This window comes from Microcaecilia unicolor, chromosome 14, assembly GCF_901765095.1.
Source record: "Microcaecilia unicolor chromosome 14, aMicUni1.1, whole genome shotgun sequence".
Taxonomy (NCBI): domain Eukaryota; kingdom Metazoa; phylum Chordata; class Amphibia; order Gymnophiona; family Siphonopidae; genus Microcaecilia; species Microcaecilia unicolor.
The window spans coordinates 6,519,406-6,535,974 of record NC_044044.1 but is presented as its reverse complement, the minus strand read 5'-3'; the positions used below and the strand labels follow the sequence as shown (position 1 = coordinate 6,535,974).

Below are 16,569 nucleotides of genomic sequence, written 5' to 3'. Positions count from 1 at the left end.
AACTTTTAACAGCATAAGTTTTGCTGTGCACCCACCTTGGATGAAAGTTCACAAAGAGTTATTAAATGTGAATAAATAAGCAAGAAGCATTAAACAATGTGGTCTTAGCCAAGCATACAGACTAATAATCTCCGGATAGCAGGGTGAAAAGTACAGGATGCCACGGGTGAACCTTTCAGCCATGTAGCCCTCTGCCAAGGGATTATGTTTATTAGATTCTTGATACACTACCTTTGTTTGTGTGTTGCATTTGTATCCCACCTCTTTGCAGGCTGAAAGTGGCTTACAATACATCGCGAGTAGTGGAAGAATGTTAGTAATATCGACATTTGGTATTGCATGATCTTGGTAAGCATGATGATATAAACAGAGTAACAGTATACAAGCAGATATTAAGAAACAGTTCTGAAGTTAGATAGGCGAATTGTGCATATTCACATGGGTTGATCTCTTTGGTATGCTGTTTCAAAGAGATGGGTCTTCAGTAATGAGCGGAAGTTCGTTCTTTCGTAGATCGATTTCAAGCCGCGCGGGCAGTGCGTTCCATAACTGCGTGCTCAGGTAGGTGAAGTTTGACGCATGCATTAGTTTGTATTTCATTCCTTTGCAGCTGGGGAAGTGCAGATCAAGGAATGTGCGGGATGATCTTTTGGCATTCCTAGGTGGTAGGTCTATCAGGTCTGACATGTAGGCTGGTGCGTCTCCATGGATAATTTTATGAACTAGTACTACTACTACTACTACTTAACATTTCTAGAGCGCTACTAGGGTTACGCAGCGCTGAACAGTTTAACAAAGAAGGACGGTCCCTGCTCAAAGGAGCTTACAATCTAAAGGACGAAATGTCAAGTTGGGGTCTATATACAGAGACTCAGGACCCCCCCCTCTTCTGCCTTTCTATATACAGAGGCTCAGGACCCCCCCCCCCTTCTGCCTTTTTATATACAGAGACTCAGGACCCCCCCCTCTCTTCTGCCTTTCTATATACAGACTCAGGACCCCCCCTCTTCTGCCTTTCTATATACAGAGACTCAGGACCCCCCCCCCTCTTCTGCCTTTTTATATACAGAGGCTCAGGACCCCCCCCCTTTTCTGCCTTTTTATATACAGAGGCTCAGGACCCCCCTCTTCTGCCTTTTTATATACAGAGGCTCAGGACCCCCCCCCTTCTGCCTTTTTATATACAGAGGCTCAGGACCCCCCCCCCCCCTTCTGCCTTTTTATATACAGACTCAGGACCCCCCCCCTCTTCTGCCTTTCTATATACAGAGACTCAGGACCCCCCCCTCTTCTGCCTTTTTATATACAGAGACTCAGGACCCCCCCCCTCTCTTCTGCCTTTCTATATACAGACTCAGGACCCCCCCCCTCTTCTGCCTTTCTATATACAGAGACTCAGGACCCCCCCCCTCTCTTCTGCCTTTCTATATACAGAGGCTCAGGCCCCCCCCCCCTTCTGCCTTTTTATATACAGAGACTCAGGACCCCCCCCTTTCTTCTGCCTTTTTATATACACTCAGGACCCCCCCTTTCTTCTGCCTTTTTATATACACTCAGGACCCCCCCCCCTCTCTTCTGCCTTTCTATATACAGACTCAGGACCCCCCCCCCTTCTGCCTTTCTATATACAGAGACTCAGGACCCCCCCCCCTCTCTTCTGCCTTTCTATATACAGAGGCTCAGGACCCCCCCCCTTCTGCCTTTTTATATACAGAGACTCAGGACCCCCCCCCTTTCTTCTGCCTTTTTATATACACTCAGGACCCCCCCTTTCTTCTGCCTTTTTATATACAGAGGCTCAGCCCCCCCCCTTCCCCTCCCTCTATTTTTTCTGCAGGTTGGCTGTGTCTCACCGTCCTTTTTCTGCTTCTTCCCCCCCCCCCCCCACCTCCTAGCCGGGCTGGTGCCCCTCACTTGCTCTCGGGTTATCACCAAATCCCAAACCTGGCCCCCCCCCTTCCCCCTCCTTGAGGCCGGGAAGGAGCCGGAGGGCCCCGGCGCTGCGTCTGCCCCTCACCTGCTCCAGGGTGCCCGGTGCCTGGGAGCCTCGTCTCTCTCTCTCTTCCTCCCTCCCCTCCCCTCCCCCTACCAACATCACCACCTACCTCCGATAGCCGTAGCCCCCTCTCCAAAGAAGCAGCGAGAAACCGCACTGTTGCCCCTCTGTCTCGTCTCGTCCAAACACACACACACGTGTCGTGCACTGAGACCGGGACCGGAAGGATTCAGGAAGTTGGACAAAAAGAGGAGAAGTGGGCTGTTGTGCTCCTATCTAGTCCATTCTAAGGGCTGAAGCCAGTGGGCGGAGCTCGACGCCATTTTAGTTCACCCCAAACAAGAACCAAACTTTATTGACAACACATTTTTCTACACCGTTCTATACAAATATACAGATGGCCAAATTTCATTGGGAAGCCCTGGTGTTATAGAATACACTGCAATTAAATGAAAGTCAAATTAAATTCTCCTGTCATTACTACTACTACTACTACTACTACTATTTAGCATTTCTATAGCGCTACAAGGCATACGCAGCGCTGCACAAACATAGAAGAAAGACAGTCCCTGCTCAAAGAGCTTACAATCTAATAGACAAAAAATAAAGTAAGCAAATCAAATCAATTAATGTGTAGAGGCAAGAGGAGAGGAGGGTAGGTGGAGGCGAGTGGTTACAAGTGGTTACGAGTCAAAAGCAATGTTAAAGAGGTGGGCTTTCAGTCTAGATTTAAAGGTGGCCAAGGATGGGGCAAGACGTAGGGGCTCAGGAAGTTTATTGGGGCAGATAGAATTTATTTATTGCATTTGTATCCCACATTTTCCCACAGTCCCACCCATAGGAGCCAACTTTTCAAAATTATTGGGGGTGCTAAGCCCAGTGAAAATAACCCTTCCTTGGACACAAACAAGGAATTTTCTCAATATTGGGGGTGCTCAAGCACCCACAGCACCCACAGAGTCAGCTCCTATGGTCCCACCTCTTTGCAGGCTCAATGTGGCTTACAATACATTATGGATAATGGAAATGTGAGGAAAGTAGACAATTGGTGTTACAGAAGGATTTGGGTTACATGGTAATGTAATACAGAATAGTAAGAACAGAACAGAAGGCGTTAATTTACATTCAGGGAATATGTGGGGAAATTCAGATGACTTGGTCTTTTTGATAGGTCTTGTCGAAGAGATGGGTCTTTAGCTGTTTCAGGAAGTTGGTCAATTCATAGGCTGCTTTCACATTACGTGGCAGTTCATTCCAAAGTTGTGCACTCATATAAGAAAAGGTTGATGCGTGCATTCGTTTATACTTTAGACCTTTACAGCTGGGGAAATGAAGATTGAGGAATGTGCGAGAAGATTTTTTAGCGTTCCTGGATGGTAGGTCTATCAGGTCAGACATATAGGCTGGAGCCTCACCATGGATGATCTTATGTACTAGGGTGCATACTTTGAACGTGATGCGTTCTTTGAGTGGGAGCCAGTGCAGCTTCTCTCGTATTTTGGTTTTCCAAATATGAGTCTGGCTGCCGTGTTTTGGGCTGTTTGGAGTTTTTTTGAGTATTTGCTCTTTGCAGCCAGCGTAAAGTGAGTTGCAGTAATCTAGATGACTGAGTACTAATGATTGTACCAGATTACAGTAGACTGTCCTCGGGAAGAATGGTCGTACTCTTTTTAATTTCCACATTGATTGGAACATCTTTTTGGTTGTGTTTTTCGCGTGATTCTCAAGTGTTAGGTGCCGGTCAATGGTAACACCAAGAATTTTCAAGGTTTCCGAGACGGGTAGGTTTAATTTTGGTGTGTTGATGGTGGTGAATTTGCTCGTATTGTGTTGAGAGGTAAGCACTAGGCATTGGGTTTTTTCTGCGTTGAGTTTTAACTGAAAGGCATCTGCCCAGGAGTGCATGATGTGGAGGCTTTGGTTGATGTCATTGGAAATTTCTTTTAGGTCTTGATTGAATGAGATGTAGATTGTTACATCATCGGCATAAATGTAAGGACTGAGGTTTTGCTTAGATAGTAGTTTGGCCAGAGGTGTCATCATTAGGTTGAATATAGTCGGTGAAAGGGGAGATCCCTGTGGAACTCCACATTCAGGTGTCCATGCAGCTGATGTAATCGACTTTGATCTCACCTGATATGAGCGTGTGGTTAGGAATCCTTTAAACCAATTAAGAACATTGCCTCCAATGCCAAAGTATTCAAGGATGTGTAGTAGGATTCCATGATCAACTATATCGAAGGCGCTTGACATATCGAACTGTAGAAGTAGTATATTCTTGCCAGTTGCAATCGTTTGTTTGAATTTCGTCATGAGCGTAGCTAATACTGTTTCAGTGCTGTGATTAGATCGAAATCCTGATTGGGAATCGTGTAGTATTGAGAATTTGTTTAGATATTCTGTAAGTTGTTTGGTTATCATTCCTTCTGTTATTTTGGTTATTTAGGAGATGGATGCAACTGGTCTATAGTTGGTTATTTCGCTTGCGTTTTTCTTTGCATCTTTGGGTATGGGGGGGTGAGTAAAATGTTTCCTTTTTCCTTTGGGAAGAGTCCATTTTGTAGCATAAAATTCACATGTTTCGTTAGATCTGTGACTTTATCCTTAATATACTCAGGTCTGTATGATCTGTCAGTCATAATAGGCTCATCAGATCAATGTATCCACCTCCTAATTGGCTAAAAATTTCTTAATGAGCCAAGCATATTTATAGAGGTGGTACCGTAATCCTCATCAATCCCATCTGTATTTTTTTTTATATATTTAATATTTCTTATGTAAAATTTTAATCCATTAACTGCCTTCATAAGCATTTCTAAACGTCTTCTTAATCATAATTTATTCTATTATGGGTACATCAAACTTGTTCAGAAAGTAATACTTAGCTTTTCACCTTTTTCAGCTACATTCCATGATGTAAGTCTCTTTGTCACCGCAGTGACTGGGGCATCTACTTTAGGCCTTGCAAAGCGAGCCAAATGCTCCTCACGCAGAGGGTATAATTGCCCCATAGCCCTGGAAACTTTCAAAGGTCCCTCGGGGTCAGCCCACTGAGTAGAAATAAGCTCTTGGATGGAGTCATGCAAAGGAAAGGCTCGAGCAGGCTTTTTGGTACTAGCCATCCTAGGATTCACAGAGGAGGCCGTGCCACTGTCAGGCTCTTCAATAGAAAGGACCTGTAGGGCATCTGAAATAAGCGCTGGCAGCGCATCACGGTGGAAAATCCTCACCGCGGAGTGATCATCCAGATCCTGTGGTAATTCTGCACCTGACTCTGGTTCCTCAGACCACGAAGGCCTGCCAGAACTCTCCGAATCCTCACGGCCCGACCACGGGGGGGGGGGGGGGGGGGGGGGGGGGGGAGGAGGTGCACCACAATCTGAAGGGGAATTAGCCCTTCTACGCTTTTCTTTATGCCAATTATCAGGGAAAATAGCCTCAGCGGGCAGTCCCAAGCCAGAATCCACTGGGGGGGGGAGGGGGGGAGACAATAGAAGGGGCCTCATATGACCCTTGAGGGAGAGCTCTTTTCAGCATGTATGCTTTATGCAATAACACAAAATCAGGGGAGAAAAACTCACCCTGGGCATCCAGATCCCGTCCTGCCTGAAGTGGGAATTGAACTCAGTTCCTCAGTTCCCCAGGACCAAAGTCCACCACCCTAACCACAAGGCCACTCCTCCACTGTTGCTACTATTTGAGATTCTACATGGAATGTTGCTATTCCACTAGAAGTCGGCCCTTGCAGATCACCAATGTGGCCGCGCAGGCTTCTGTGAGTCTGACGTCCTGCACGTACAATGCCCGATTACCGCCGTGCACACACTGGCACTACAAAAATTAAAATATTTTTGTAGCAGCGGAAATGGTGTCCACAGCAGCCCAGCGGTACTTCCTTTTTAGCAACCGTCATACTGCTGCTTTGTACCATACCATCCAGAGATTCACTGAGGGTCCCTTTTACAATGTTAAGACACACATGGAGAGGGGGTTCATTCAAAAGACGAGGGTCCATGATTTCAGGAAAACTAATTTTGTCAAGATGGGGGATTACTGTTCTGTCCTCCGACAGCCTCGCACTAGTTTATAACGTGATCCTAAAACGTGTGTAATACCTTTACTCTTATTCTCAGTTCTAAGGACTATCATTGCTGCAGTTTCTCGCTGCAAAGATACATGAGCAATGCACTGTGGGTAATGTAGTTCACAGGCAGTGCAACCACACTTGCATGGCTGTGTAAGTACTGTTCCACTGGTTGTGAGGCTGCCCAGACCCTCTCTCTCTGCCAAGCTTGGCTCTTTTGTCTTCCTGCTATCATTTCCTGGTCATTCTCACTGTCTCTGTCCTGGGAGGTCAGCCAGGTATGACCTTTCCCTCCAATCGAGAGCCGTCCTCTAGGACCACCCCTTGCTACCCAATGACAGGCTCTGTCCCCATTGGTCTCTATCCACTAGCAACATTCCATGAAGAAGGCTGTGCAGGCTTCTGTTTCTGTGAGTCTGACGTCCTGCACGTATGTGCAGGACGTCAGACTCACAGCAGCAGAAGCCTGCGCGGCCACATTGGTGATCTGCAAGGGCCGACTTCTAGTGGAATAGCAACATTCCATGTAGAATCTCAAATAGTAGCAACAGTGGAGGAACAATAATCTGAATCATAGTTACCTGATGCTAGGGTCCACCTTGGGGGGTCAGCATCCAAGAAAAAGATCTAGGTGTCATTCTAGATAATACACTGAAATCTTCTGCCCGGTGAGCAGTGGCGGTAGCCAGAAAAGCAAACAGGATGGTAGGAATTATTAGGAAAGGGATGGTAAATAAGACTGAAAATACTATAATGCCTCTTTAATCGCTCCATGATGCAACCTTACCTTGAGTGTTGAGTTCAGTTTGGGTTGCCATATCTCAAAAAAGATTTAGCGGAATTAGGAAAGGTTCAAAGAAGATGGAACTCCTCTCATATGAGGAAAGGCTAAAGAGGTTAGGGCTCTTCAGCTTGGAAAAGAGACGGCTGAGGGGGATGTGATTGAGGTCTACAAAATTCTGAGTGGTGTGGAGCGGGTGGTGGTGAATCGATTTTTCACTCTTTTAAAAAGTACAAAGACCAGGGGACAATCAATGAAGTTGCATGGAAATACTTTAAAAACACATAGGAGGAAATATTTTTTTACACAACAAATAGTTAAGTTCTGGAACTCTTTGCTAGAGGATGTAGTAACAGTGGTTAGCATATCTGGATTTAAAAAAAGGTTTGGAGAAGTTCCTGGAGGAAAAGTGCTATTGAGACAGACATGGGGAAGCCCCTGCTTGCCCTGGGATTGGTAGCATGGAATGTTGCCACTATTTGGGTTTCTGCCAGGTACTTGTGATCTGGATTGGCCACTGTTGGAAACAGGATACTGGGCTAGATGGACCATTGGTCTGACCCAGTGTGGCTAGTCTTATGTTCTTAGACCACCAGACACACAGAGATAGAAAGTAATTGCTGAGCTGCAGAAGACAGGAAAACCCACTGGTCATAATTCACATTAGAAGGGCCCTGTGGTTTCCCCTTCCTGCCCTGGTGGGCTGAAGGGAGGGACAGGTGTTGTAAGAATTAAACCAGTATCTGCTGCTGCAGAGAACCTCTGAAGGTCCTGGTCATTCTTTGTCTTCCATCACTAACTCATCGGAAGGATATTGTTCACTATGGAGGATGAGGATGGATACACTTCCCTCAGCTTCAAAGGAAGAGGAAAAACTGCCCAGAAAGGTAAATCTTATTAGCAATGGGGAGATGAAGTAACCCACTTCAAACAGACTCCATGAAACAGCAGAGCGGCCAATCCAGGCTTCAAAAACCCGGCAAAACCCCCCAAAACATTTAATAATGTTCAATGGACTTTTCCCTTAGGAATCTGTCCAAACCCCCTTTAAATTCCGTAAGGCCAGCTGCTGTCACTACATTCTCCGGCAACAAGTTCCAGAGTCTAACTACACGCTGAGTAAAGAAAAACTTTCTTCTATTTGTTTTAAATCTACCATATTCTAGCTTCATCTTGTGTCCCCTGGTTCTATTGTTGTTTGAAAGTGTAAACAACCGCTTCACATCTGTCCGCTCTACTCCGCTCATTATCTTGTAGACTTCTATCATATCACCCCTCAGCCGCCTTTTCTCCAAGCTGAAGAGCCCTAACCTTCTCAGCCTTTCCTCATAGGGAAGTCGTTCCATCCCTTTTATCATTTTCGTCGCCCTTCTCTGCACCTTCTTCAATTCCTTTATATCTTTTTTGAGATGCGGCGACCAGAATTGGACACAATCAGCCACAAGACAGAAAATCCAGGTGATTTTTGGGGTTGTGCTGCTGTTCGCCCTCTGAGATTCTAGCATTTGTACACATGAGGCTGGGGAGAGGAGGGACACCGAGGTCAATATGTTTTTTAGGACAGTGAGGGTGAAGTCTGCACCTGGGTGGTGGTTGACCCCTGATAGGGCCAGTTATGCTCCCACAGATTGTGCGTGCGCAAAATGATCTCACAGGGGATCATAATGTTTAGCTCAGGACCTCCTTGGCTGGGTACAAGATGTCCTGCTCCTCCTCACCTTGGAAGCACAAGTCCCCACTGTATTTTTCTCTGATTATGCTCCCTTTAATTTGTGTGTGTGTCTGCATGTACCGTTCACAATCAATCTTCATCTAAATACCTAGAATTAAGTGTTATACGTTAGTTTTGATACCCGTTTGTCGGTGAATTTAAAATAAACAGTCATCCAGTCATGAAAGGAAGAATAACAGATTGCAAATTGTGCAAATATTCTGTGAATTCCCTCCTCCCTTCCCCAAGTTCCCAAACACTAAAGTGTACCGATTCCAAAATCGCCTTCAATTTTCAGGGTTGTCTATCAAAGTCTTAGAGCAAGAAGCTGGATCTTGGAACGACTATGTGGCATCACATTGAGCTCCAAATAGGCTTCCAAAAAGGGAAACTGATTGATTTACTCTCTAAGGGAGAGAGAGAAGGTGAAATCATGCTCATCTGAGAATTTTCTTTCTTTGAGTCCTGCCAGACCAGTGGGATATCATATATCCCTCCCACCAGTAGGTGGCAAAAGTGCAAAAATGTTTGCCTTCCTTATTTACAATAGGCTGGTGCAGCAGGGAAGCCAATCAGTATTTTTGCATCTCAGCTTGTTACTTAATCAATTAATTAGTGGCAGGCCAGTGGCCCTGTTCCTTCTGTCTTTCTCAGGCCACCAGGCTCCCAGTAGTCCTACTCAGGCTTATGTGCATTCCACCAGTTCACTTTCTTGGTCCTTCCAGTTGTGTCAGGACTTTCTCGAGTGGTTTCTTCACTTGGATTGAGCCTGGTCTTCCTCTGTGGTCGGAGCGAAACGGAATCCTTTATAGACAGTGATGTAATATAGTGGATTTGTGGCTGATCCCTCTAGTCTACCCAGTTTCCTTCTTGTCTTGTTCTCCTTATGAACACAGAAATTCTCATGCTTAAATCTGTTTGTGACGAGCTTTGGATGAAGTGGGCTGAATATTCAAGAAAAACACAAACTGCATTAAAAGGGTGAACTGGACATTTTTTTTCATTTTGTTGTTCAGGGGGTGGGAGAAACAGAGGGAGGCAGAGAGTAGAAGATAGGGCTGCGTCTGGCAAGAAGTGAGAAGTGAATGTTAAAAACACCTTGCAAGAAAGTACAGGGGTGAGCCCAATTGCAAGAGCAGCAGGCTGTGAAACAGGGAAGCCAGGGACAAGCCAATGGTCAGCATATTAAGGAGGGTCCCTGGAGCAACTAGTCATATTAAAAACTAACCCACACAAAATTCTATTTTATCATGCTTGGCACATTCAAAACAAAACTCAGAATAGAAGGCAAATGTGTAGAGCAGAGAGATTAGAAAGAAAACCCTCCTCCAAGATTTCATCTCTGACCGGTCCCGAGGAACTGGTGAAAGGCAGGGCAGGTGTGGGAGGGGCTTGGGTACCATTCAATATCTAGCATTCACATTTGAGGGATGAGTAGATTCATAAACAGAGCCAGGATTAGAACTCATGATTCTGAGGACTTTCCCTTGAGACTGGGTGGGCTCTTTCTGACTTCCAGCTCATGCCTCCTCCATTCAAAGGCCCCCTGCTGCAAAAAAATCTATCTTAAAATCTCCAAGTGGGACAGTCCAGGTGACACAAAGAATAGGTTTTTCTTCAGTCAGCAAGATGGGGCAGGTGATAGGGGATCTTTGTGCCTGTACCCTCCTTTTATCCCATGGCTGTACTTCTTTCTTCCCACAGAGCCTCCCAGGGCTGAGGGCTGGAAGATTTTTTCTATCATTCTGGGGGTCGTCCTGCTGCTTCAGGCGGGAGCATGGATTGTCCTGCTCATCCTGAGTAAGTTTGTCCTTGTCAGATACAAACTGCAGCTGGGTTTTTTTTTTCCTTCAGTACTTGCTTGTTTCTCAAAAAATACTTTCCAGAGCAACTGGTATAGTCAAATGTATAAGTAACAGCATGTTTCAATGCAATGGTGCAGTGAAAGGATCTTTAGAAATCCAGTTTTATTCATTGCTCATAGCTTTACATTTATCCTCGGGTGATTGAAGTCCCCGTATGTCTTATCCGATGATACTTCTGTGTGCAGCTGCTCTGTGATTCTGGCTTCAGACCTGCTTCATTGTATTGATTAATAATGCCTTCCTTCTCCTCCCCACCTTTTCTTTGCATTCTTAGCTACTGCATAACAGCAATGGATTGTGGGGTCCAGGATGTGGTGTTGCGGTTATGTAACTGAGATTATGGTAAATCTACCTGATGCTGTTAAACAAGTAAACATCCTGACTTCTGATGGCTTTATATACATGCAATAAATAAATAAAGGGGGCAAAAAAAAATCCCTACACAGCCTGAGTTTCCCCCTCCAATTACTGCATGCAGGGACTTAAAATGAAAATGAAAGAAAGGAATTTTCTAACCAGAGAGTAAAATATCCATGTATGGGAGCTGCCTGTGTGTCTGATCAGTGACTCCTTGATTATATATATTTGTTACTGAAAAAATTCTGAACATTGATTGCAGATATTGATTTGTGGGTGCCAATTCTCTAATCTGATTCATTTGGACTTCAGAGATACCCGTTAACTGCAGTGGATTGATCAAGACATGCCAGTGTTCCAACCTCAGCCACCAGGAGGACCAGCTGCTGTTGGAGAAAATACAGGATTATCTATGCGGGGAGGTGAAGGAAGGTGACACCTAATGGGGAAAACTTACAAAGGAGGGCGGGTGGGTGAAACTAACTCCTAGCTTCTGTTGCTTATCAGTGCAATAAAGGTCCTGGAGTGGAGAAAATCGTCCAGGCAGAGTAAAGATTTCTCACCACTAGATGGAGACATTACTCCACCTGTTTTAGAATGATTTTGTGGTAATTGAATTTTCTGCATCCTGAGATGAAAAACTCTGTGTTAAATTTGCTCCCTTAACATACAGGACCTGCAGAATAATACATACCTTTCCTTAAAGCATCTATTTTCCTCAGCTGTCTCTTCAGCTGTTCAGACTGTATTCATGCATTGGGTATCTAGGGGTGCTGATGTCTTCCCTTCCCTGAGGTCTCTCATTAGCTGCCAGTGGTCTCTTGTCACTGAATTTAACTTTTAAAATTTTGTACACAGTGTTGGCAAGATGTAAAATACAGTGTTAACAATATTAATAATCCCCCTGGTCTTTCTCTTCCTTCTTGCAGGCTCTCCTTGTGACTTTTGTCCCTATAGCTGGCTGCTGTCCCATGCGAGATGCTATTACTTTTCTGAAGAAGAGAGGGACTGGAATTACAGTCTGGAATATTGTAAATCCCGGAGTTCCCAGCTCCTGACCTTGTACAGAGACTCAGAGATGGTGAAGTACCAAGGATGGCCACAAGGGTGGGGTGGCGCTGTTCTTGTGATGGGTTGTGGCGTAGAGAAGTTTTTGGGAGATGAGTTCAGGGATGCTAACTTTTTCATGACTCAATAGCTCACAGGAAGCTCTGTGTGTGTGTGTGTGTGTGTGTGTGTGTGTGATAGTGCGGTTGTGGAAATGGGTATGTTTGTTGTGTAGCATAGAAAGCATTTAGCCATGTAGAACCACAGTATGGGTATATATGTGTGTCTGTGTGCAGTAGGCTGCCTGTGCATTTTTCTGTGCGTTGTAGAGCAAACCAAGAGTGGAAACAAGACCAAGTCCAAATCACCAGCCCAAGCAATAGAGTAAGAGCTTCTGGTGTCGCTGCTGTAGTTTTATGCTACCTGACCCCTGAGGAAGGCTTGTTGCCGAAACACAGACCATGTTGGGTCCCAATAAACTTGTTTTGAAGCTCTTACTCTGTTGCTTGGGATTGTCATTTGGACTTGGTCTTGTTTCCATCCTTGTGTTTCTGTGGAAGGGGTGGTCCCCCTTTCCCGTTTCCATCTGTGCGTTGTAGGGCACCTTACCAAATACGACTTGCAAGAATGGTCTCTGCAGCGAATACCCCAAGCTCACCCTTTCTTTCTCCTTAACGGGCTCTCAATCACTTTGTGCAGGAGCTCATGGACAGAAAGGGAGATGACTTTTTCTGGCTGGGACTCCAGTACAATCACAGCAAAGGCAAGTGGGTCTGGCTGAGCAACTCCACGGTCCGGAAAGCCAGGTGAAGTGTGATACGATTTCTCTCTTCTATCGCTTTTCCCTTTTAAAATGTATTTATTTCGTTTTTAAATTCTCCATGTTTATAGTCCGACTTTCATTCCAGCATTGGCATGAGCACCACGGACAGCATGGGTTCCTGTGGCATCTACAGAAGTGGGAAGGTTCATGCCACTCAGTGCCACTCCTTCCATAGGTGGATCTGTGAGAAAAACGCAGCACGATTTGACACAAGAGGCGGTAACTACAGATCTCTGGAAACTTAAATGGGGACTTGACCATCACCATGCCTGGAATGGCAACCACAATTGCTCTTGAGGGCCTGACGTAGCCAGGGGTTTTAAAATATTTTGTGTCCATGAGGACACGATAAATAATAATAATAATAATAAATACTTAGCATGTGAGTCCCACACTTGCGTGCAGGATTAAGACCTGCTCAGACTGAGTGCTGTGTTATTAAGCATGGGGTGAAGCAAAAATATGATAGTATCAAATATTTTTTATACCACCTGAATCCTGATGAGTTGAATTGAGTCCTTGTGCACCTGCACATCTATTATTTGGCAGCCTGACCCCTAGTGGTGGTACAGTAATACTACTGCTAAGGGCAGTCGTCGGAGCTCACTCCTTCTCTTCACAACCCGCCAGGGATTTGGAAGTATGTGCCAGGGGATGGAGGGAGGCCAGGAAGATCCTTTAAAGAGATTGGGTGAATCTTGGGGAGAGCATCTGTGCGGTTACTAAATGATCGGGAGATGGGAGAGCTGTTATTTTTGGCAGCTGTAGGGCAGGCCTTTCCTTTAAAAGATAGTGGACTCATTATCTTTGCATTGCTGTGATCAGTAGTGCATGAGTTTCTCAGATGCAGCAAGAAATAACTAAATTTAGCACTGGGAATTCGTTAATATGAGGTACTGAAAACAGTGAATTCCATGGTAAATTTTCCTATAGCTCACAAATAGATTGTGAGTCCACTGGGGATAGGAAAATAACTAACTGTACCTGAATGCAACTTTCCTTAAGCTACTAGTGAAAAAGCCTGGCTAAATCTAAAGGTGAATAAATTATTCCCCAGAATCAAAATAAGGCTGAGATTCTCTTCTTGCGGAAGGTTTTCCATCTTAGCCACAGATGGCAAGTTACCCAATTCCAAGCTGGAGATGTTGGAACAGTTCTTGATTTCTGAGCACCCCATCCTGCTGCATGATGGGACTTGTATTGTCTGATCCTGCCCATTGAAATCAGCGCTACAAATCCCATGCTGGTTTGGGATGTTAGTTTAAAACCAGGACCAGCCAAAAAGTCTCCTTTCTGGAGTGAGTAACTAGGCAGCTCTGCCTTCCTGCTGGGGTAACGTATCCCCCACCCCAAACAGAGCCAGTCCTGAGCACTCTGGGGAATGAACCTTTAAAAATGTTGTGTCTCTGCAGTAAAACTTATCAAGGGCTGAATATGACCCCAGGTTCTGCAGGGCTGAACTCCAAGGGCTGAATATGACCCCGGGTTCTGCAGGGCTGAACTCCAAGGGCTGAATATGACCCCAGGTTCTGCAGGGCTGAACTCCAGTGGCTGAATATGACCCCAGGTTCTGCAGGGCTGAACTCCAAGGGCTGAATATGACCCTGGGTTCTGCAGGGCTGAACTCCAGTGGCAGACCGAGGTGGGATTCCTGTTCTTCTTGGTCACACTTGATATTGCTTAAACACAGCTGTCAGTGTATTTGGAACTGTGCAAGAAAATTAGCATGACTGCGGAGTCCCATCCCCAAAGAGCTTAGGGTCCCAGTAGACTAAGACCAGGGACGATGAGTGACTGAGCAGCAGGGTAAAGATATCAGAGTGGAATTTCCAAATCAGGGTTATGAATTGTCTCTCTCCCTTTTTAAAATTTTATTCTAGTTTTCCTAAGGGTCCTGCAACATGTTTGCAATGTAAAAGCTCTGAGTAAATTATCTTTAAGCACGATCTGGCTCTTTTAGTATTATGTGCTGACTGTTCACAAACAGGAAATGCTGAACTGGAGATCATAAGCTCTAAAACTTGTCAAAATGCAAGATGAACAATGAGCAACACTGACTGAACACTCTTAATTAACAGAAATTGTCATTGAATTGGGGCTTAAGGCTCTGCCATGTCTAGCTACAACTTTGTTTCCAAAGCCATCGGCTGATGCAAAGGTGAACTTTCTGCTGTGGCCCCCTTTTTTGGTTTATAAGGGTGACTAGGGTTGCTATTGGCTCCAGATTCAGTCAGCAGAGGGTCCAGGCCTGGGTTTATTCCAGTGCATGCAGGGACTTGTAGTCTTGCTGTTCTTAAAGCACAATGGAGAAACCAGAACCACATATCCCAGCATGCAATACGGTAAACCCTGTCAGGTAAATCTAGAGCCAGTTAGCAACCGTAAAGGTGTGTAATGGGCCCTTTGCAATAAAGGGGTTTCCCCAGTTTGTGTTTACGAAAGAAGTACATGGGGCAAGGGATCTGGATTTGCTGAACTAGCTTTACTACATGTGATGGTGTCACTTCCCACTTTCTCATTATAGCTTTAACTACAAACCAGCCGTCTACTGCTCTCTTCCTGAAACTCTCAGGGAAGATGGTTTTCTCTGCGGCTTCACTTGGAAACCACTTTCAATAAGATTTAAGAGTTTTTGCAGCAGTGTCTGGTACCCAAGGAAGCAGCACAGATGTCTGAAGGAGAGATACGCACGCACAATTCTATATTTAACCCAGTCAAGCGCCATCCTCAACCAGTTTCCTCTGCTGACATTTATTTCTCACAGCCTGACTACAGTAAGGATCTTGCACTGTATTACATTTTTTACAATGCTGGAGGCAAAACTGATCATCACAAAGAAACTTGAACTCAGCAGATAAGCAGAAAGGTTTCAAAGTGTGGACACAGCCCTTCAAATGATCTTGCGCTGGATAGTTTTATATTTTCATTCCAAGACTTCGATGTAGAAAAGTTTTTTGTATAGTATATGTTGAACCTCAGTGGCGACTCATTTCATAGCAGCCAGAATATCTCTTAGCTCACCTTCCAGCTTATTTTCGAAAGAGAAAGATGCCCATATTTCGACCCAAATCGGGAGATGGGCGTCTTTCTCCCGTGGGCGCTCAAATTGGCATAATCGAAAGCCAATTTTGGGCGTCTTCAACTGCACTCCGTCGTGGAAATGGCCAAAGTTGACAGGGGCGTGTCGGAGGTGTGGTGAGGGCGGGACTGGGGCGTGGTTATCGGCTGAGGAGAGATGGGCGGCTTTTGACGATAATGGAAAAAAAATAGCAGTTTTTAGCGAGAATTTAGGTCACTTTTTTTGGACCCTTTTTTTTCACGAACAAGTCCCACAAAAGTGCCCTAAATGACCAGATGACCACCGGAGGGAGTCGGGGGTGACCTCCCCTGACTCCCCCAGTGGTCACTAACCCCCTTCCACCAAAAAAGACAACTTTAAAAACTTTTTCTCCCAGCCTGTATGCCAGCCTCAAATGTCATACCCAGCTCCATCAAAGCAGTATGCAGGTCCCTGGAGCAGTTGTTAGTGGGTGCAGTGGACTTCAGGCAGGTGGACCCAGGCCCATCCCCCCCTACCTCTTACACTTGTGCTGGTTAATGCTGAGCCCTCCAAAACCCCCCAAAACTCACTGTACCCACATGTAGGTGCCCCCCTTCACCCCTTAGGGCTATGTTAATGGTGTAGACTTGTGGACAGTGGGTTTTGGGAGGATTTGGGGGGCTCAGTATATAAGGGAAGGGTGCTATGCACCTGGGAGCTCTTTTACTGTTTTTTGTTAATTTGTAAAAGTGCCCCCTAGGGTGCCCGGTTGGTGTCCTGGCATGTGAGGGGGACCAGTGCACTACGAATCCTGGCCCCTCCCACGACCCAAAGCCTTGGAGTTGTTCGTTTTTGAGCTGGGCAC

The 16,569-nt window shown here is 45.4% G+C and overlaps 1 protein-coding gene across 1 annotated transcript; it reads left to right on the top strand.

Annotated features, from left to right (window-relative positions):
* Positions 1 to 7,620: 7,620 nt before the first annotated feature.
* On the top strand, positions 7,621 to 13,029 carry LOC115457559 (C-type lectin domain family 1 member B-like). The gene is made up of 6 exons (XM_030187015.1): positions 7,621 to 7,748; positions 10,277 to 10,372; positions 11,107 to 11,226; positions 11,724 to 11,875; positions 12,541 to 12,647; positions 12,750 to 13,029. Exons 1-6 carry the CDS (start codon positions 7,685 to 7,687, stop codon positions 12,907 to 12,909), a joined length of 699 nt encoding a protein of 232 aa, XP_030042875.1. The 5' UTR covers positions 7,621 to 7,684; the 3' UTR covers positions 12,910 to 13,029.
* Positions 13,030 to 16,569: the final 3,540 nt, after the last annotated feature.